This window comes from Mastigoproctus giganteus, chromosome 10 (genome assembly GCF_048544385.1).
Source record: "Mastigoproctus giganteus isolate SK-2022 chromosome 10, ASM4854438v1, whole genome shotgun sequence".
NCBI lineage: Eukaryota > Metazoa > Arthropoda > Arachnida > Uropygi > Thelyphonidae > Mastigoproctus > Mastigoproctus giganteus.
This window is the reverse complement of record NC_143584.1, coordinates 124,576,053-124,600,292: the sequence shown is the minus strand read 5'-3', so window position 1 is coordinate 124,600,292 and position 24,240 is coordinate 124,576,053. Positions and strand designations below refer to the sequence as shown.

The 24,240-nt window shown below is 35.7% G+C and overlaps 1 protein-coding gene across 1 annotated transcript in view; it reads right to left on the bottom strand.

Moving 5' to 3' along the window:
- Positions 1 to 24,240, bottom strand: part of Tdc2 (Tyrosine decarboxylase 2) — a 412,627-nt gene that overhangs the window by 141,995 nt on the left and 246,392 nt on the right. The window contains exon 11 of the mRNA XM_090383012.1: positions 15,866 to 15,936. Coding sequence (XP_090239138.1) covers positions 15,866 to 15,936 — 71 coding nt within the window. The remainder of the gene's footprint in view (positions 1 to 15,865; positions 15,937 to 24,240) is intronic.

Below are 24,240 nucleotides of genomic sequence, written 5' to 3'. Positions count from 1 at the left end.
CAAGCTAAGGCAGATAAGAACTCTTGGAAAGAATGCAAAGAAATTCAGCAAAGAGTTCAATGATTATATTAACAGTATAAGTAGAAGGATGAGAATGAATCACACTAGGCCACATGATGTCAATGGGTTAAATTAGTGGTTTTCAACTGGGGTTCCGCAACAACATTCCACGGGTGCCATGTAATTTGGGTTTAAGTCACTTAAACTTATTATTTTTTAATTTGTTTATTTCATTATAAAAAGGTGTACAATATCTTTTTAATTTTATGGTGATCTATATAATTGATGTTTACTTAGTACCTCTATATAAAGAATAAAATTATATACTGTATATATATAATTTGTATTGTGAAATGTAATTTATAAATTTTTATAATTATATTATAGTAATAACAATCATATAACATATTTATATTTTTTAATATATATATATATTAATAGTTATATTAGTGATAAAAGGAAAGCAAGAAAGTTAAAAGACAATAACTAATATTTATGGGTTAATGCAGTTGCAAGCAATCATGCAATACACCCACAATGTCTATAGAATATCATTAGAAAAAGTAAATCAATCCAATAATAAGAATACCATCAAGGACTTAAGAAAACGCAAAAAAAAAAAAAAAAAAAATTATTATTATCGCTTTTTACCGACAATCTAGATGACTTCAACTGGGGCCAACCACCCAGAATGAAGGCAAAAAACGACAAGAAGTTCTCTGTTTCTGTGATGATCAATATATGCTAAGTATTTTTTCTTTTTTCTTAACTGCATTGATTGATCTTTCTTAATTTTACCTTCATGGATTTATGATTGCGCATCTTGATTTTATATTTTATTTTATATTAACTTTGCTTTTATTTTATTTTAACTTTGCGCTTATTATGTCACTTAAATATAATAATAATAATATACTACATCGGCAGAGTAAGATAAAAGTGACCGAGGATACCATTGTTGCCCTGGATAGTAATCCTAACCATGTTAATACATTTACACATACACAAATATCACACACTTTACAGAGCAGTTTAGCATATAATGCTTCTGGCACTAATATCCGATCTCTTAAATTTCAACCTTGTAATAACAAATTATGTCTTACTTGCCCCTATATGCATCCAAATCATGCTACAATGAATACGAATTCACATATATTCTGTAAAATGAATAATGTTATATATATGATCACTTGTCGTACATGCAATGTTAAATATATTGGTCAAACTAGCAATAAACTAAATATCAGAATGAACCTTCATCGTTCCGATATTAAAACTTATAATAACAAATCCAGTAAGAAAACAGGTAATCTGGAACATATTGAATTCAGACATTTCCATAAACATACTTTTGGTAATATTTTCATTTCAATACTTAACGTAATTAACAACGCAAATGAAAAATTATTGCAAGAAGAAATTAGCATGTTACAATATAAAACACTATATCCATACGGTCTAAATAATAAATTTAATCAAAAATATATGACGAATAATTTAAAAGATATTTGTGTTTATAATATGTTTCAAATTGCCAAACTTCGTAAAGATAATCGCAATAGGAAATATAGTAAATCCAACACGTATAAAAGCAACCGAGAACATCTAGGAGACTTTATAGATTTATTCAAAATGTGGGATACGGATCCTATAAATATTAGTAAAATTCACAACACACTTTTCAGTATTAAACTTAGTGTACTCAAAGCACTATATAGAAAAACCAATGATTACATCTTTGCATCCTCCCACCTTATGCACATTATATTGGATATTTTTAAATTCAGAATTAATATTTTGAATGTTAGCAAGCAGCGTGAAAACGCTGTCCTCATCTTATACTTTCAAAATAAAATGATGGATGATTTAGATATACATAAAACTATTAATTTACGTAATGACTTGCTGCCCATTAATAACTTACATATTAATATCAGATTTAGATATTCTAAACCATTTGGTCTTAAAGCATGTAACTATAAAACAATAGCTACAAACCTTCACAATATTAACATCGGACAGGATACATGTGTTTGTCACAAACCTTCATTTCATAGATACGTGGATCCTAACCATAATCACATTATAACCGGCAATTTAGATATAATCCCATATCCCGAACTTAGAGATATTTTATCACTGGGTTTTAAATTTCGACCTAATCCACCTATTAATAAATCTAATTTTAAAAAATTGTTATATCTAGATTTACTAAAATACTGCATAAGATCAGCATACAAACATAATATACCGGTTGAAGCTTATCACATGTGGTTATTTACAATGCTTAATATCATATCTAACAAATATAATCAATTGAAATTCGTACAGGATAACTATATAATACCAAATTAATAAATAGGCAGCTCAAAGATATACATGAACATTTTATAATAACTCCCGTTGACAAAGCTGCTTGCAATTATGCAATCATATGTAAATCATATTATATAGATATTATAAAAAATGAACTACAGTCTAGCCGTACATATAAACAGATAACATCTTCTTCTAATATAATAATCAAAAAATTAATTGCATTGCATAAAAAATTAAAGTATAATAACCTAAAATATCCATTTATATATTGCATACCCAAATTTCATAAATCACCCATTGCTTTTAGATTCATAACATCATGTAGAGATAGTTATGCTAAATTTCCCGGAAAAACGTTAGAAAAGTTACTTAAAATTATATTAAATAACTTAAATAAAACTATTATAATAAATAATAACTTACCGATTATAAATGCTATAAAAAATAACAATATTCATCAAATACAAACATTTGACTTTAACAGTCTATTTATGAGTATTAATCTTGATAATTTGAAAGTCGTCCTCCAGAAACTATATTTAGAAAATAAAAATGCTATAAAGGTTGACTTAACCTATTGGGATTCTCTAATAAAATTATGCATCTTTAATAATTATGTATATGACGGAACTTCGTTATACTTACAAGTGACTGGCACCCCTATGGGAAGTCCAGCATCAAGCATAATTGCAAACCTTTATCTGTATTATACAGAAAGAGAATTTCAAGATAACCTACTTATATACAGATACGTAGATGATATATGTGTTTTTAATTGTCCACATTTTGTCCAGGATTACAGTGGATTATATTCAGTGGAGCTTGTGTTGAAAAAACTAATAGTTCCGATACTATAGCAAATTACTTGGACCTTCATATAGAAATATTCCATAATAATAAAATAGACGTAAACGTATATAATAAAAGAGATGCATTTAATTTTAACGTAGTCAGCCTTACAAACTGGAAATCAAATGTACCAAATCAGTGCATGCTAATATAATTTTATCGCAATGTTTAAGGATTGCTTATATCTGCAATAGTAATAAAAATTTTCAATAGGCTTAACAGCGTTGTACGGCAAGTTGATTAATAATAATTTCCCTATCGCTTACCTGAAATATCACTTCAGGAAAGCAATAAGCATAATTAATTTCAAAAATTTGTTTTCTGAACCTATCGTTTCAATATAATTTTCAATAAAATCATTATATTTAGTGCCATGTATATATGTAAATAGGATACACTTTGCATTCTTGGTGTCTTACGGCGTAGAAAACTTGTACCCACCGGCTTGCAAATTACAGTGTATCATTTTTTTTTTTTTTTTTTTAATACATATAGTTAAATTCATTTAAATTTACTTAAATTCACGCTGAGATAACATTCAAATTCAGCTCAGGGTCCTACTATAGGAACGGGTTTGCGATCCCGGGCATACCCGAGCCACAACTTATATCTTGTAATGCCTTTAAGCTGTCCTACACTCTATTTTTATTTCTCCGAAATTATTAGGGCAATCCGAGGATGTAGGAGAAACTATTTCTTATCTATACCACTATTTTTCGCCTTTGTGGAGTTCAGGTTCTATTTTTCCTACTCTAGTTTTTCTTCTTACTATCTGCATGTTTCTCTTTGCGTTAATTTAATTTAATTATTTATTTATTTTTACCGTATCCATCACATAGGGGGCACCACATATTATTTTGACGACTATTACATTATGTCCTAGATACGGTCAAATGTAGTATGTATTATATATTTAATCTTATTTTAATCATTAAATTACGTTCTCTGTCGGGTCAACGATGATTAATATATGCTTACATTTATATTTTACTTATATTTCTTACCTTTGATTCTAATATTTCAAAATTTTTCTTAATTAATTATCTTCATTCGATTTATTTATATTCGATTTATATTCGGCCTATACTGGTTTATATTTGGTTTAGATTTAAATTACTTAGCATATATTGATCATCACAGAAACAGAGAACTTCTTGTCGTTTTTTGCCTTCATTCTGGGTGGTTGGCCCCAGTTGAAGTCATCTAGATTGTCGGTAAAAAGCGATAATAATAATTTTTTTTTTTTTTTTTTTTTGTGTTTTCTTAAGTCCTTGATGGTATTCTTATTATTGGATTGATTTACTTTTTCTAATGATATTCTATATATATATAGGAGTGCCGTTATTAATAAAAAGGTTTAAAACCACTGGGTTAACTGTTGATAACCCTGCTCAGGTTGCTAACAAATTCAATAGGTACTCTGCATCTACATTCACACTTGAGGAATCCTTTGGGGGAGTGGATGCCAGAAGATGAGCAAACTCCAACAGGGAACTAAATGACTGTGATAACTGAACAGAAAGTGGAAGAGAAAATTATTGAATCTGATGAATTAAGGGAGGCAGCAAAGGAGGTGAGCAAATCTTCAGCAATAATTGAGAGAATCTTTAGATTCAGGAGAGGTCTCTATGGACTGAAGATGTGCAAAAGTATCTGCAATTCATAAAGGGAGATCAAAAGGTGACATGAGTATTTTTATAGACCTGTTAGCTTAGCATATGTTCCAGAAAAAAATAATGGGATCACCAGTTAAAGAAGTAATGCAGGACCATCTGGACAGGAATGCAATTATACTGCATTCACAGCATGGATTTGTTAAGGGGCAGTCTTGTCTGACCAATCTGATAGATTATTATGATGCACTGACCAAGGAAATGGATGCAAAAATAATTTTTTTATCATATAAATGAATTTCAGGAAGACTTTTGTTCCTGTTGCACATAAAAGACTGCTATATAAACTGGACCAAGGGGACATTAAGGGCAAGTTACTGCTATGTATAAGGTGGTGGTTAAATGGAAGAAGACAGAGTGGTTCTCTATGGGTGCTTCTCTTCATAGACTAATGTTATCAGTGTAGCCCCTCAGGGCTCACTGCTGGGCACATCATTTTCAATATTTAACGATGATATTAACAAAGGTATCATGCTTATTATCAAAGTTTGTGAATGGCACAAAGGTTGGCATTAAGCAAGGGTGAGCTACTGCAACAAGATTTAGGAAGTTTAATATCGACAAATACAAGGTACTGCACATGAGTGGCAGTATTCCATGAGTAACTTATGAACTGTTGTACTACACTGAGAGTAGTGGGAAATAAAAATAGACCTGGGGAGAAATTGTGCAATCAAGTATGAATTTCTCTGAGCAGTGCAGACATACTGCCAGGACAGCCCACTGGATTTTGTCAATGATATACAGAAACTTTGCAAGTAGCAATAAGGAGGGTATTATCTCTTCATACAAGGCTATGATTAGGTAGCATCTTAAGTATTGTATAGTAAAGTGAGGAGGCCTCACTTTTGGATGTGGTTCTGCTGGAACAGGTACAGAGAAGGGCTTCAGTTGTGCAAATTGGAGCATCCAGTGACTAGGCACCTGCAAGGTGATCTGATCGAGGAGTTTAGGCCTTGAACGGATTGGGTAAGCTAATTGTGAAAGGCTTTCTTCCTCCTGAGACTATACACATATGAGGGGTTATAAACTTAAATTGAAGAAGGATGGTTGAAGGATAGATGTGTTCCAACAATGCTGCCTTCAGCCAGCAGATGGTTAATTGTTGGAACAGGCTTCCATTTGTTATTGTGAAAGTGGATGGTTTGAATAAAATCAGAGAAGAACAAGACAAATTCTTGAAATATATGGAAGTGTGTGAGGTTTTTTTTTTTTTTTTTTTTTTTTTTTTGTTGATGCTATATAAGCTTGCTTTCTTGCATCATTTGTTACTACTATTACTATCTCTTTTCTGATATCCATTTGTGCCTTCCCTTAACAATTAATAATAATTAAATAGTATGAATCAGAGCTGTACTACTCAATATGTTCTATGTTGATAATAATATTAGTAAAATAATAAGAGGAGTTTACCTCAATATAGTGCATAGAACACTTCCATATGATACCCTCCAGAAATTAAAACGGGAAAAAAAAAAAAAACCCAACAACTTACCGGTACATTAGAGTAAAATATAAATAGTTAAATAATCAATTTAACACAATTCAAATCAATTTAAAACAATTAAAAATCAATTTAACGCAATTAAAAGAATTAACGAAAATATTCAAAACGATTTTCCTTCCTGAAGCTGGCAACGCTTTTCGACCGTATGTCGTGATCACAGGAATGAAAATTACCGAATCGGGTTAAACCTGATACTTAAATAGAGATTATTTGTCTTCGCGCATGCACGTAAAGATCCACGCATCGGAGATCAAATATGGCCGCTGAACATTAACCGAATTCTCGTGTAATTTAATTTCAACGGTTTCTGCAATTAACAGTCGCGTATAATTAAGTTGAAATTAAGTATTTTGGCTTCGTTAAATAAAAAAGTATGTTTTTCGTTAATGGCACGAAAGGCTAATTCTGACGCTGCTGAACGAGAAGCACGAACTGAGGCTTCATGTTGATTTACACGAATATTAAGAGAAAATCGGGTCGAACCCTGATAAGACAAGTCGCAATCACCGCAAGAAATGTTGTATACCAGATCATTAATTTGTGTTGCGAACGCTGACAGAACCGAGCAATTGTTCAGTATAGTGTGTAACTTCCATATTGGCCTAGCTATTTTAATACAATTAAAATTCGGTATCTTTAATACAATTTTAATACAATTTTAAATTCGGTATCTTTAAAGAATCTGTTAAGCTGTTTGTGCCACTGTTCAACATATGGGACAGAAATAAAGTATTTTTTGATATTACTATTGTTGATTGGTGTAGTATTTTGTATCCTATCAATAGCTTGTACCCTAATTCGGTTTATTGTGGTAATGGAATAACCCCTGTTTAAGAATCTGCTAGTTAATATTTGTATTTTTGAGTCTAAAGCAGATTCCGTCGTTGAATATTTATAGGCATTAAGAAATTGATTAAAGATAATAGATCTTTTGTAGGTGAACAGGTGATAGCTATTATAATGTAGAAGCATACCGGTGTTTGTAGGTTTTCGATAGATGCTAAATTGTATTTTATTTGAGTCCCGGGTAAGCGTGAAATTTAGAAAGTTTAATGACTTAGTATCCGTATCCTCCCTTTCCAATGTAAATTTGAGTCTAGAATGAATATTATTAAACGAATGTAAAATGTCTTGGATAGTATTACTATTGGTAATAACTAGAACATCATCTAAATACCTCCCATAGTATGTGATACGGGTTCGAAAAGGTGTCAAATGTATCTGCTCAATCGTTGAGAGATTTATATTTTACTCTAATTTACCGGTAAGTTGTCAATTTTTTCGTTTTTTCCATTTTAATTTCTGGAGGGTATCATACGGAAGTGTTCTATGCACTATATTAAGGTAAACTCCTCTTATTATTTTACTAATTAATAATAATAATTAAATCAATAATAACTATTATTGTTAATTTAATAACACTGAACAATAAATGTTTGGTCATAACTTGTTACAGGCATGAAAGTAAGTTTCCTTCATAGATTTTGGGATCCATTTCTGCCATTTTTAGTACAAACGGCCAATCTGCCATTTTAAGTATTAGACACAGAAATAATACTTAAAATGGCAGATTGGCTCTTGTTTTCGAATTTTTATATTTTTATTTATATGGTATTTTTTTTTTTTATTTATATGGCAGTAATTACAAGGTATTTTTTTTATTTATATGGCAGTAAGATGTAGAACACACCTGCATCAAACACGGGACCTTTTAGCCTTTTGTTGGTATTCAGCTTCAGGAGCATTCCTTTTCACCATCCAACAATAATCAGCTAACGTGGCAGCACTCCATTTCCTTTTGGATCTTTGTTCCATCGCTGTGATGTCTTGATGAAAGCGCTCACCATATTCGTCACTAAGGGCACCACAGTTTGGTGGGAAGAAATCCAGGTGTGATTGCAAGAAATGCATCTTCAAAGACATGTTGCACCCCAGTTTTTCATAAGTAGTAATGACATCTTCCACAAGCTACCTGCAGTTGCCGGCTTTACTATTTCCTAGAAAACCAGTCAAAACATTTCGAAAGGCTTTCCACACTGATTTCTAACTATCACTAAGGACACAAACTGTTCATCTTTGAAAAGTTGCCTTATTTGTGGACCAAAGAAAACACATGCCTTAATCTTCTCTGTACTAAGTCTTGGGAATTTCTCTTGTAAGTATGTGAATGCAGGACCGTTCACTGCTTAAGCCTTCACAAAATTTTTCATGAGCCCCAGTTTGATCTCAAGTGGTGGAAGCAAAACTTTATTTGGATCTACCAGAGATTCAAATGCGATGTTCTTCATTCTAGGTGTTAATTATTTTCATTACAGTGCTACTGCAATAGTGTGCAGTAGTGGCAGTGTGCTACTGCAACAGGATCTAGAAAATTTGGGCAGATGGGCTGAGAAGTGGCAACTGAAGCTTAACCTTGACAAATGCAAAGTATTGCATATGGGTGGAAGTAACCCCAGAGAAACATACCAACTGTGTGGTACTACACTTAAGGTGGTAGAAAATGAAAGACCTGGGAGTAATTGTGCAGTCAGATATGAAGTTTTCTGAGCAATGTAGACAGGCTGCCAGGGCAAGTCATGGGGTTTTGTCAATGATATATAGGAATTTTGCTAGCAGGGAAAAGGAGGTGATTGTCCCTCTGTGTAAGGCTTCAGGTCAGGCCACACCTTGAGTACTGCATACAGGTCTGGAGGCCTCATTTTAGGAAGGATGTAAATTTCCTTGAGCGTGTACAGAGAAGGGCAACAAGATTGGTGAAGGGAATGAAGGGATCCTCTTACCAAGAGAGGCATAAGTTCTGCAAATTGCAGTGGCTGGAGACTAGGCACCTGCGAGGTGATCTGATTGAAGAGTATAAGGCCTTGAATGGGTTGAGCATGCTGAATTCTGATAGGATTCCCTCACGTTCAGATTACAAACTTAAGGGGGCATAAATTCAAATTAAGGAAAGAATGATGCAGAATAGATGTGTGGAAATTTGCCTTTAGCGAGCAGGTGGTTAATTGCTGGAACAAACTTCCATCTGTCTTTGTGGAAGTTGATAGGTTAAATAAATTTAAGGAGGAACTGGACAAACATTTAGAGGGAATGGTTGTGTGATTTTTTCTCTTTTTTTTTTTTTGGCTGATGCTGCATAAGCTCATACACTTGCTTTCTTGCATCACATGCCACTACTACTATTAAGAAGCCAATTCCTTTTCTCGTAGTGCCTTCACACAACTATCCTTGGCACAATTATCCCACTTGCAGAAAAAGCAATGATACTTAGTGTAACCCTTTTGTAGTCCTAATAAAATAGCAATTACCTTTAAATAACCACATATATGCCAGTCATACTTCTGATAGTGTACACCTAAGAGGATGCTCTCCATGTTTGTGTATGCTACTTTTTTTGTAGATGGCCAGCACAAGAGGTATTGAAGACAGCATATTTCCATTGTATAATAACACAGCCTTAAGGCTAACCTTAGAAGCATCTATAAAAAAGTCACCATTCTTCAGGAATGTGCCTCATGTTCATTGCTGCCATTAAGACCACCAACATTCTTACAAACAGTGAGTTTTTTTTTTTTTTTTTATGAGTTTATGATCATTTCAGTCAGTTTATGTGTGACTGTTGGTTTATGTGTGTATTTATGTGAGACCATGTAAGACACCTGGAAGCATGCCGTGATGGGTATATTGTATGGTATCTTTACATACAATAAATAAATCAGTCAAAACCATATTGCTGCTCTGCAGATAATAACTATTCCTGAATAAAACAAATGTTAAGACTAATTATGCTAATACTGTTGAGCGTTCATTACATTGATTTTTTTTTTTTTTTTTTTTCTGGCTGATGCCAAAAAAAAAAACTTCCCATTTCACCCATCCATTAACTCCAAATGTTTGTCTATGTTCTGCCTTGAACTTAAGTTGTTGACGTCCAGTACAACAGATGGAAGTTTATTCCAACTATCAACCATCCATTGGCTAAAGGCAAATTTCCTCACATCTATTCTACAATTGTCTTTCCTCTGTTTGAATTTATGTCCATTGAGGTGAGTAATCTGAGCAAGAGGAAAAATCCCATCAGCATTGAGCTTGCTCAAACCATTCAAGGCCTTATAGACCAATTAGATCATCTTGCAGGTGCCTAGTCTCCAGAAGCTGCAATTTGCAGAAATTAAGCCTTTTTTGGTAACAGCAACCCTTTGTTCCACTCACCAATCTCATCACCCTTCTCTGTATTCACTCCAGCAGCTCTACATCCTTCCTAAAATGAGGCCGCCAAACCTATATGCAGTACTCGAGGTGTGGCCTGACCACTGCCTTATACAAGGGGACAACCACCTCCTTATACCTGCTAGAAAAATTCCTGTATATCATTGACAAAACACCATGAGCTACTCTTGAAGGTTGTGGACAATCCTTGGCTAAGACTGACTCACTCAATCAAGAATAACAGACCAACTAACCACATAGTGTAAAACGTTCATAAAAATTCCTAATATCATTGATGGGATGCAAGCCTGGGCCTTTTCTATCTAGCGTGTAAAGATGAAGGCAATTATAGGACAGCCAGTATATGATTTGGGAGGGGGCAGCTATGTTCTTAGTAAAGGAGCATACAGGATCTAAGGCAGTGTACCTTTTTGAAGTGACTGATCAGTGTATTGCTGAGTCAGTTTGGTACGATAAGCACTCAGTAAAAAAATGAGTAGAAGAATTTTATAGGCAAAATGACTACAATGAGTATTAATGAACAGCTATTCAGACAATTTGATTGGGCCAGTAAATCAGGGCACCTCCGTAGCCAGGTGGGCAGGAGCAGCAGTGCGTAGCACACGCTTCTTGATTAGACCGGGGTTCGAGCCCATGCCCACCAAATACGGAGGATGCAGAAAGGTCAGGGAATGACCACCGCATATCCCCGGAGCAATATGGCCTTAGTTGCTAATGCTCCTAAAAACCAAATAACAAACAAACAACAACAACAAACCAGAAAATCAGAATGTCTTATAGTGGGGAATTTTTATCTTGACAGGAACTTTTAGACTGGTAACTCACTTATAGAATAGCAGAACTTTTGTGAATTTTCTGGATGACCAATTTCTACATCAGCACATTAGAGGGACAACTGGGGAAAGCAATACTCGTGCCCTGATTATCAGCAGCAACTCACCATGCATTAAGGATCTCTAGATAGAGGAATTACTAGCTGGCAGTGATCATAATCTAATCATGTGGAATTTATTTAAAGATAAAACTACCAACAAGGGTAATGAGAAAGAATTTTGTTTCCATAAAAGTGAAGATAAAAATATGGAATAATTATGAGGACCAGTATGAAAGTAATGCCCTATAATTTTTTGCTTTCAAATGTGATGCTGTATATCATTTTGCATGTCACTGAGTGGTCACTAGAAGTCTCTAGTTTCACCATACTGAGTGGGGCTGTGATCAGTCTCATGAGTGCAGCACACAGACGGTTCAAAATGGTGGATTTTATAGATATATGTATCAAGCAAAGAGCGGTGACTGAATTTCTTACCCAGGAAGAAGTGATGCCTATCGAAATCCACACACATCTTAAAAATGCTTAAAAGTAAAAAAGTAAAGTGCAGCCATTATCAACCCACTGCAGGATGGAAGCCTCCTCAACAATTCATGCTGAGGGAAATGGACCATAATCTGCCACGCTGGTCCAGTGCGGGTTGGCAGATCGACCGTATTCAGCAGTCAGGGGCTTGAACCCCGGTCTACTCAAAGAGCGTGTGCTACTGCACTCCCGCTCCTGACTACTCTGCTACGGAGGCCGTTCTAAAAATGCTTATGGTGCCAATAATGTAGAATTAGAAAAGATACTTTAAGAGTGGGAAAGGTGATATTGTTGACAAGCCCAGAAGAGGCCGGTCAGTACCGTCAATGACAACAGAAAAGAGACAGATCAACACACTGATCAAAGAGAACCACTGCATCACAACACATGAATTGTGTGATGCAGTGGATATAGAGAAACCTGCTGTGATAACCATCACAAAGGAACTAGGCTACAACAAGGCTTACACCTGGTGGGTCCTGAAAATGCTGACACATGAGCACAAAGAAGCCCGGAACATTACTGTATGTACAGAACTTCTCCAGTGCTACGAGAGGTTTTTCTTTTACGCAAAGTCATAAGTGACAAAACCTGGGTCCACCATTATGACAATGAAACGAAGAGACAGTCAGTGGAGTGGCATCAACAAAATTTACCACGCAAGAATAAGTTCAAAAGCCAACCTTCTGTCGGTAAAGTCATGGCAACAGTGTTTTAGGACAAAGATGGGGTCTTGCTTGTGGACTTCTGAAGTGTGGCACCACAATCAACTCAGATTATTATGTGGAAACGTTGAAAGTGTTTCCACATATTAATATAGTGTCCTAAAACACTGTTGCCATGACCATAAAGTTCAACAGGACATCCATAGAGTTCAAAACCACATCCATAGAGTTCAACAGGACAAAAACCTTAATGAGGTTCCTCTTCTCCATGACAACCCATGACCCCACACCAGTCTGTGCACAATGGAAGCCATTGCAAAACTGGGTTGCACTGTTCTTCCTCACCCCTCTCATAGCCCAGATCTTGCCCCTTCCGACCATCACCTCTTCGGCCCACTGAAGGATGCACTCTGTGAAACCCATTTTGCGGACAATGATCAGCTCAAGCACAGTGTTCACGAAGTTCTCTGGAGCAAGAATGACTTTTACAGGATTGGAATACTGCGTCTGACTCAGAGATAGCAGAAGTGCACAGAAAATGGTGACTTTGTGGGAAAATAACACGATTGAGAATTAATTTATGTAAAGAGTACAGTTGTAGGAATTAAATTTTCTGAGGAAAAAAAAATAGGAGCATTACTTCCATACTGCTCCTTGTATAAATTATCAGGGCCGCAGAAACCTACAGTAATCATAAAATGCTCTGCAATCAAACTCCATAGGGAATTAGGCAAACTAAGGCCAATTATAAGAATTCTCTGACAGTATTAGAAGCCTTTCTAAGAATAAAAAGAAAAAGTAGCAAATTTGTTTACAATTGAAGATCCTGTTCAGATGCTGACAAACAGAAAAAATATTTTGCATCTATATTCATGCACGAAAAAGTTTTTAGGGATGGGAATACCAGAGTATACTAAGTTATAACTAGGAGCTCAATAATCTTATGATAACTAATTGAAGGTAAAAGTAAATAATGCAACTTGGACAGATGGAATCCATCCGATTATATTACAAAAAACAGAAAATAATACAAACCTTTAGCTATAATTATGAGAGCATACTTGGATTCAGGGGAGGTCCCTACCGATTGGAGCTGTGGAAATGTTTCCCTTTACAAAGAAGTGGGGTATCAAAGGGCAAAATGATAATTATAGACCTGCATGCTTGACTTCTATTCCTAGGAAAGTAATGGTGTCAGTTATTAATGAAGTAATGCAGGATCACCTTGGCAGCAATGCAGTTATGGCATTTGAAGTAACAAAAGAGCTAGATGCAAAAAATGCTTTTAGCGTCATATACTTAGAATTCAGTAAATTATTTGATGCTCTTCTACATGAGACTACATAAAAAATGAATCATTGGAGCACATTATGGATAAAGGGAGTTGATTAGCAAGGACAGAATTCTAATTAACTGCTATTAATGTCATTGCTGTCAATAACAAGCATTAATGTCAATAACAAGCATTAATGTCAATAATGAGTACTGCTATTAATGTCATTATTGATGTTCTCTATGGATTAAATGCCATGTCATTTTTTGTTTAAAATTCATTAATGTAACTAATAACGTTCTTGTTTATGACCATCAGGGCAGTGGAGTTTACAATAAATCATCGATACAAATTTTAATCGTATTTAGCAGTCACGAGCTTGAATCCCAGACCACTCAAAGAGTGCATGCTACTGCACTCACTCTCCTGACCACTTGGCTACGTCATGCTTAATGTCCAAGTTTGCAGATGATGCAAATGTTATCAGGGTGGTTAATGACATTAGTTAGGGTATGCTGCAACAATACCTAAAAAATTACAGATGAACTAAGGAATGGAAATTGAGGTTTAAGGTTTATAAAATGCAAGGTTCTGTATATGGACAGTAGTAATCCCAGAATAACATACTAACTGTATGCTACCATGCTCAAGGTAATGAGAACAAAAATAACCTGTGGGTTGTTTTTGTTTAAGTCAGATATGAAGCTCTCTGAACAATGCAAGCAGGCTGCTAGGACATCCCATGGGGGAGCTCTCCCAATGATATACAGAAATTTTGCTAACTGGAACATTATTCCATTGTGCACAGCAATGAGATAATGTACATGAGTACCATGTACAGGTCTGGAAGCCTCATTTTCAAATGTCAATCTGTTGGATGGGGGGGGGGGAAGAGCAATAATATTACTGAGGGACATAAGAATACCGCTTATCAAGAAATAGTTAAGTTATGCAAATAGTGGCACTTAAACTAGGCTCCTGCACAGAAAACTGATCAAGTTCTTAAGGCTTTAAATGGACTGAGTGAACTAAATGCAGATAGTACCCTTACACTTGCTTAGACAGTCCACTTATGGAGACAAGTTTAAATTAATAAAGGATGGCTGCAGCATACATGTGGGAAAATTCTTTCAATCAGAGAGTATTATTATTATTATCCATATGGTGCAAGGAAGCCTGAGGCTTATGCTGCACCAGCCAAAAAAAAATCCCGAGTTACCCTGAGAGTGAGAAAGAGACAGAAGTAGAAAGGAATCACCAAGAAAGAGAAGAATGATGATATCCAGCTCAGGACCCTGGGTGTGCCAAGCCCATACTCACCAGATGTGAGCCCCTGGGGATTGTCAGAATAAACATTCATCTGGTGCTGTGCAAGTGAATAATTTGAATAACTTTAAGGATTACACAAATTATTAGAGGAAATGGGCAGATGATATAAGGATGGAGTTTTTTTTTTTTTTTTTTTTTCCTGCTGATGCTACATAAACATGCTTCCTTGCATGATTTTACACTACTTATACCAAATAAAATTACATTTATCATTCATAATTTTCAGTAAATATTATGATTTGTTTATTATAGGGATATAATTTCATAAGTTAGCTTAAAGATCAAATAAAATAGTGCAGAAAATTTAATGTTCCCATTCCCATTTCTTAAAAAATGAAAAAAAATAAATAATAAATAAATAAGATGCTGAAATTAAATATTTAGATTTATTTTGCAGCAATTCTGAAAAATGGATAAGATTAGTTTTAGAATGGACCACTTCGTACAATTTCTTACACTCATTGCTTCAGTAATTTCAGGTGTCATCCATTCTGTATTTCCACCTTGAATACTGTTCTTTGTTTTATTTGCTTTCCAAAAAATAAGAATAAAAATCAATTTGTTTCCAAAATGGATGAGGCCTGTCAAATGAAATATAACAAAATAAGTTCAAAATTTAACTATTCACTTACAAATTAAAGCCATATAAATTAAACTCTCTACCTGAAAAGCTGTGCTGCAAATAAAGAGGATCTACTACAAGGGCCTGAGTCAGTTTGAAACGATCCTTCACCCTGCAATGACAGTAGTGTTAATTTCAAAACTTACATAGAATATATTATGTCAGCTACTTAAAAAAGTACTTAATCAGTACTCATGACAGAATATAATTCATGTATGAACACAAACAAAGATCCAGAAGAAAATATTAAAAAAATGACAAAAAGCTAAATTAAAAAGCTTGTTTATGGAGCAGCTTCATTATTTACTGACTACTTGGGATAAGTTCAGAAAAATAAAATATATATATATTGAAGTTTGTTATAAACAAAGTTCAATTTGATTTACAATCACATGAACTGAAACAAAGATAGTATATACAAGTTAATATATGCAGTTGCAGTGCATTACACTTCAAGCATGTTTGATTTTTTTTTTTTTTAATTAAGCAAGTTTTTTTTTTTGTTTTCTGTAATTAACAGAACTGTAAAGTTAATAATTATTTCCTTATCAATTATATACTAAGATTATAACTTTATAGAATGCACCTGAAATGAAATAGCACTGCATACAATTATTATGCAACAATTATTTTATTATTATTATTTTTTTCCCTATATAATCTGTATGAAAAAAAGAAATAAATGTCAAATTACTGATTTTAATGAAATTTGGAATTGGCTTGACAAATATTTTTAAAAAGGCCCAAATATAAAATTTGGTGAAAACTGATCTGCTGGGAGTCTGTTACATGCAAGCAGATGAAAACCTAATAATTAATAAAAAGAATTCACAAAAAAAAAAAAAAAGGGTGATAATAATGTTTTATGGTGCACTGGCAACCTAGTCCATATGCATCAATAAAAAGACAAACATGTAAAAAATGTATTAAACACTCATCATTTAAAAATTAGAATTATATATACTGGTATACATTTATACTTTTTAATTTTCTGACATTGTTATTGTCAGATATCATCTGACAAGTATAAGGCTTGGTCAGATGGTTAAGGGCACTAAAAAATAAAGGTTGGACACAGATAAAATCCAGACATTCAATAAGAATGCATCTACTGGTTAAGGCCGACCGGGCTAGCCGAGTGGGTAAAGTACCTGCCCGGCAACCCAAAGGTCGCAGGTTCGATTCCCGCCTCAGGCTTGGATCAAAGTACTGCAAAAACCTTGGGAGGTGCAATATGGCCACAGAAGCCAATGCACCAACAACTACCAAATCAAAAAAAAAAAAAAAAAAAAAAAAATTACTGGTTAAAATGGTGTCACAATACTCAACACAGAGAAGGGTCAATGGTCCTCAGCAGAAAAGAAAGTGCAAGATAACTGTATCCTACACAGTCAAGCAAAAACAACTTTCTATTCGTGATTTGCTGTGAAGATGAGACTGCCATTGTTTAATTACAGGCTTCATCTGATGTAATTTATTTGTAGTCTATCCCATTCTATGAGTTGGTTGGTTTCTTTAGGATTTTATGGCACATTAGCATCTAAGACTATAATTCGCCATGTCAAAAAGGTGTAAAATATAAAAGTATAATATTATAATTGTTTATATATTATTCTGAAAGAGTATACAATATAAAAAGTTTATAAAGCATAAATTGATAAAACATTCTAGATAAGTCGCAAAAACTTATAAATTGTAAAAACTTAAATATATACAGGTTGTCATTGTTGGATAAAATCTGTCTGAGTGTATAAGGCTCAGAAAGATGGCTAAAACATAAATGACGATCATTATAAAAACATGGACATTCAATTAAAATATGGACTATTAAAATGGTGTCACAATTTCTACACATAGGCTGATTGTCTGCCCTCAGCAGAGAGCAATGTGTCAAGTGAGAATGTCCTAAGCAGACCTGAGATAAAACAACTTTCTCTTTTCGGTTCCTGTGCAGACTAGACTGCACAATGTTCAATTACAGATTTAATCCCATATAAACTTGTATCCCGTGAGCATTGCCAATGGGATACAAGTTTCTTTTGAATTACTTGCCTGCAGGGGACTAACAGGCAAGAGTTAGAGGTTCACTGATTTGATTGCAGTGTCTGCTAAATAATTTCCTGAGATCCAGCTGAAACAAACATAAAATTCAGATTGTGAAAGGAAGTGCAGCTTCTATCCTCATCCTGTCCTGACAGGTTGAGGATAGAACCTCAACCTGTCAGGACAGGATGAGGGTTGAACCTCATCAATGATAAAGTCTTCAATGAACTCACAGAATTGGTATACATAATATATTTTTTGTGGTGGGTGGTTAGTATATGATCCAAGGCTGGCTCAACTTCGTACAGCTCTGCAATGAACACACTGCACATTGCATTCATAAGAAACCTGCTCAGATACTGTGGTGTCTGGGAAAACAGCTGCAGATCCGAGAGACACTTCTGACCTCGAGCCATCTGTGTAGACTGGCAAGAAGTCAGAATGTTCAGAGCACTATTTTCTATGAGTCCTACCATTGGAAGGTAATCTTATTGCATATTATTTACCTGTGGTCACTATAAGAGATTAAGAAGACAATATCATCTGTGGTAATATTTTGACTGTGGTAAAAAACAAAATTGTTTCCTCAATCTCTCTGTGCCTAGGGATCCAGCAGAAGGGGACATAAAATTGAGGTTACAAGAGAGGAAGAATATTCTCTCTATGAATGTCAAGTCACAAAGAAGGAAAGGCAAGCAAAGGCAGATTATGAGAAATCTTTTGCAAAGGATGCAGAGAAAACAGTAAAGACTTCTTTACTTAAGTAAACTCCAGAAGGAAGGGGATGAATCAGACTGGTCTGCTTGATATTGATGGTTCGGCCACCACCAGCCAACATCCATTTACTGTCCAACTTCAAACTCACAGAACCAACTTTTCATTCACATATGAGGAATTTAGTAGGGAAGTGGAGGCCAGAAATTTATAAAATTAACAGGAAGCTAAATGATTTTGTAATAACTGAAAGCATAGTGGAAGAGAAACTTTTGAAATTAAACATAAGAAAGGCACCTGGTGTGGACGAGATCTATCCAGTAATATTAAGGGAGGCAGCAACTGAAGTAATAACCATAATTATGACAGCATTCTTGGAGTCAGGGGTGGTCCTCATGGACAGGAGTTGTGCAAATGTATTCCCAACTCTGTCTAGTCTGTGGATACACTCCATGGACTAGACAGAGAATTTGCCGCTCCAGGATTCTATAAATTTTTCAAAATTTTTGGCTGTTTTATTGGCATTATTGTCATATTAAATTGTACTCTATAAATAGCTTTATACTCCCTATTAACGCTAGTTATTTTATTAGTAATTTAGCTAGAGCTTTTGTAGGTTAATACTTAATACACATCAAATCTTTGTATCATTTTATTTCTTACCAGCATTGTTATAATTGTTATATTGAGTTGTATATAGGGCAAGTTTACTTAAGTTCATATTGCTATTGCATTGCTGTTTTGGCACGAATAGAGGGTTAAAATTGTGATAAGTAGCTCATTGGGCATATATCTTTTTGTGTTTAGCTAAGGATATGACAAATTTAACATTGTAATCATTAAAATATAGTGCAATGTACATCTCATACTTGATAGCATAAGGTATAATGTAACACTACATAGCATAATACATATCACTGCATTTAGGAATCTATTAGCTTAGTGTAGTATTCTCAATTAATCAATTAAATTTATTCTTCTTATTAGTTTTCATGGTAATCAATTAAAATAAACAGAAATTATTACCCAGGCTAGAGCAGCAAAGCAACAAGCACTAAGTAATGGGAGTGCTATGGCTTAGGGAAGAAACAAATTTCACCCTAGAGAGAGATAGATGGTGCAAGGCTTATGGGGTAGAATTATTCTCAGTGTTGTCTGTGCTTGTTAACAGGAAAGGGATACACTTAAATAGCAAGAGAGCAAGTATATTTGGTGATGCTATCGAGGCAGTGTAACATGGATCAGAAAACTGCTACCTATCCAGTTATATTAAAGAAGGCAGCAGAGGAAGTAAGCAAACCCTTAGCCATTAATATGAGGGCATCTCTGGATTCAGGGGAGGTCCCATGGATTGGAGATATACCAATGGATCCCCAATTCACAAAGGGGTGGGGGGGTTCAAAGGGCAAAACAAATAATTACAGTTTGGTCCTTTAGGTCATCACAGACGTTCTCTCAGATATGTCAGACAAGCTGTACTTGCTACCTGGGAGTCTAAAACAATATTAGAACTGATATTCGGGTGATTCAAGTCAAGTGAACCCAGTTTCGGCGAAGTCCGGATGGTCTCTGACAGCCAAATCCTCTGCATGCACCTTCACGATGGTGGGACTGTTAGTTAACCTAGGTATATCCTCTATGCATATGCACACTGTGGGTGACCACTCAGGTGTGAACCAACGTAAGCAGGGGTCGAGGTGTGGCACCCACACCACATGGAGAAATACCACCCCTCTGTGTTACCAGGCAATACTAGGTGGCAGACGAGTCTCATCAACAGGTGCAATACTACCACTTTGCTTATTGGAGGCTTGAAGTGGTGGAACCAGTGTTCAGTCTCCAGAGCTAAGTTCTGGTCAACCCTTCCCCATCTCTTCCATCATGCAGTATGACATGACTTTTGAGGTTAGGATGAATATCATGGCGAATTCCAATCTTCCTTACATTTCCAGGGTACAGCAATAAAACGGTGTTTGCAAGCTGGCCGCCAATTAGTACACCGGACAGAACCTATTGGTAACTCTTTAGGAGGCTTCCGCATCAGCAAATGTATAATCTTGCAACCTGTACTCTGCCAAATAGTGACTGGAGGGAGTCCGAGTAGTGTGTATGTGGGGGCATTGTCGAGGCCATGTTATGTCAAGGATCTAGGTATATTCTTATCATGTGTATACCACATCAAAAATTTCATTACTTCATACAAGCATGCCCTCCCCACACTTTTTCTTACTATTGAATACACCATGAATTGTCAAACTAATAAAGTAAGCTTATCTGTAAAAAGATCTAAACCTTCCAAACACTTCCTAGTTCATTTCACAAATATATGTGGTCTCAATTCTAATCTCAATGGTGTCCATTTCGACGTGCAGTCTGTACAGTTTCTTGTTATACTCAGAGTCATTAGGTCTATAGCATACTCCTACTGTCAATTTTGATCTCCCAATGCTTATGTCACACCAAACTGACTTGACACTGCACTGTCCAGCGATGTCGACTGGTTTCACTTCCTTGGATTTTATGTGTTTCTTAACTAATAGGGTAACCCCTCCTCCTTCCTATCCTGTCTATCCTTTCTGTACACATTGTACTTCCCAAATTCCGGTTCTGCATTCCTTATATCTGTGTGACACCATGTCACGTTTGCGGCTTTCATTAAAAAAAAAGTAATTACAGTCCTGTTAATTTAACTTCTGTTTGGGGGAAAATAATGGGGAGTCACTGGTTAAAGAAGCATTGCAGTGTCACCTAATCAAAACTGCAGTTATCCCCCCCCCACCACACACACACACACACACACACACACACACACACACACACACACACACACCATGGGTTTGTTAAAGGGAAGTGTTGCCTGACCAACTTGATTGGATACTACAATGTGGTCACAAAGAAACTGGATGTGGAAAATAATGTTGATGTATACTTGAATTTCAGGAAATCTTTTGACAATGTTGCAAATGGAAGACTAGTGTACAAATTGGAGCAGTATAGTATTAATGGTAAGTGGCTACAATGGATAAAAGGGTGGTTAAGTGGAAGAAGACAGAGTGGTAACCAATGGATGCTGCTCTTCGTGGACTAATGTCCACGAAGAGCAGCATCCATTGGTTACCAAATAAAGGGTGGCATGAGTAATTACAGTCCTATTAGTATAACTTCTGATCAAGGGAAAATAATGTAGTTTTTGATTAAAGAAAAGCAGGATCATCTACACAAGACTGCAGTTATAGTTTAGACACAGCATAGGTTTGATATACAGAGTCCCCCAGCATTCGGTTTTGGGCTCACTATTTTTTTTTTTTTTTTTATATTTATCTATAATATCGATGAAGGTATATTAGGCTTAATGTTGAAATTTGCAGATGATACAAAGTTTGGCAGGGTTATTAATAACAATGGCAAGTGCGCAATTGCAACAGGATCTAGAAAAGTTGGGCAGATAAGCTGAGGTAGCAACTGAAGTTTAACATTGACAAATGCAAATGATTGCATATTGGTAGCAGTAACCCCAAAGTAACATACCAACTGTGTGGTACTAAACTCAGGTTAGTGGAAAATGAAAAAGATCTGGAGTTCTTGTGCAGCCAGATATAAAGTTTTCCGAGCAGTGCAGGCAGGCTGCCAGAACAGCCCATGGGATCTTGTCAATGATATAAAGGAATTTTGCTAGCAAGGGTAAGGAGGTGATTATCCACTCGTATAATAGCACTTGTTAGACCACACCTTGAGTACTGAATACAGGTATGGAGGCCTCACTTTAGAAAGGATGTATAGCTGCTAGAACAAGTACAGGGAAGGGCAATGAAATTAGTGAGAGGAGCCACAGGTTGCTCTTACCAAGAAAGGCTCAAGTTCTGCAAATTGCAGGGTCGGGGGATTAGGCACCTGCAAGGCAATCTGATTGAGGTCTATAAGGCTTTCAATGGTGTTTGAGCAAGCTCAATGCTGATGCGATTCTTCCACTTGCTCAGATTATGCAACTGCAGGGACATAGATTCTAAGTGAAGAAAGACAGTTGCAGAACAGATGTGTGGAACTTTGCTTTTACCCCGCAGGTGGTTGATTGCTGGAAGAAACGTCCATCTGTCAATGTGTAGGTTGATGACTTATATAAATTCAAGGGAAAACTAGAAAAATGTTTGGAGTGAATGGAGGGATAGACTTTTTTTTTTTTTTTTTTTGGCTGATGCTGTATAAGCATGCTTTCTTACATTATATGCCTATGCTAATGCAATTCACAAAGGGGGATCAAAGGGTGGCATGAGTAATTACAGTCCTATTAGTATAACTGCTGATCAAGGGAAAATAATGTAGTTGTTGATTAAAGAAAAGCAGGATCATCTACACAAGACTGCAGTTATAGTTTAGACACAGCATAGGTTTGTTAAGGGGAATTCTTGTCTGACAAATTTGATTGGATACTACAATGTATTCACAAAAGAACTGGATGCAAAAAATAATTTTGATATCATATACCTGGATTTCAGGAAAGCTTTTGATACTGTTGTGCACAAAAGACTGCTGTACAAATTGGAGAAGTGTGGCATTAAGGGCAAGTTGCTGCTATGGATAAAAGGGATGGCTCAGTGGGATAAGACAGAGTGGTAATCAATGCACACTGTCTCTTCATGGACTAATGTTATTAGTGGAGTGCTCCAGGGTTCGGTGTTGCGTCTATTTTTGCCTTCTATATTTATCAATGATAATAATGAAGGTATATCAAGCTTAATGTCCAAGTTTGAAGACAATACAAAGTTTGGTAGGATTGTTAATGACAACCCTATGAGGTAAGAATGGTACACTACTGCAACAGGATCTATAAAAAGTTGAGCAGATGAGCTGAGAGGTGGCAACTGAAGTTTAACATTGACAAATGCAAAGTACTGCATATAGGTAGCAGTAACCCCAGAGTAACATACCAACTGTGCAGTACTAAAATCAGGGTAGTGGAAAATGAAAAGACCTAGGGGGGGGTAAAATTAAGCAGTCAGATATGAAATTTTCAGAGCAGTGCAGACAGGCTGCCTGAGCAGTGCATGGGGTCTTTTCAATGATATACAGGAACTGTTTTAGCAGGGATAAGGAGGTGATCATCCCTTTGTATAAGGCAATGGTCAGGCCACAGCTTGAGTGCATACAGGTCTGGAGTCATTTTAGGAAAAATGTAGAGCTGCTGGAACGAGTATAGAGAAGAGCAACGAGATTGGTGAGAGGAACAAAGGGTTGCTCTTACCAAGAAAGGCTTCTATTCTACAAATTGCAGCATCTGGAGACTAGGCACCTGCAAGTGATCTGACTGAGGTGTATAAGGCTTTGAATGGTTTGAGCAAGCTTAATGCTGATATTATCATCGTTATTTGGTTTTAGGAACATTAGCAACTAAGGCCATATTGCTCCAGGGATATGCGGTGATCATTCCCTGACCTTTCCACATCCTCCGTATTTAGTGGTTATGGGCTCGAACCCCGGTCTAATCAAGAAGTGTGTGCTATCACTGCTGCTCCTGCCCACCTGGCTATGGAGGTGCCTCAATGCTGATGGTATCCTTCCACTTGCTCAGATTCTGCACCTGAGGGGGCATAAATTCAAATTGAAGAAAGATGATTATAGAATTGATGTTCAGAAATTTGCCCTTAGCCAGTAGGCAGTTGTT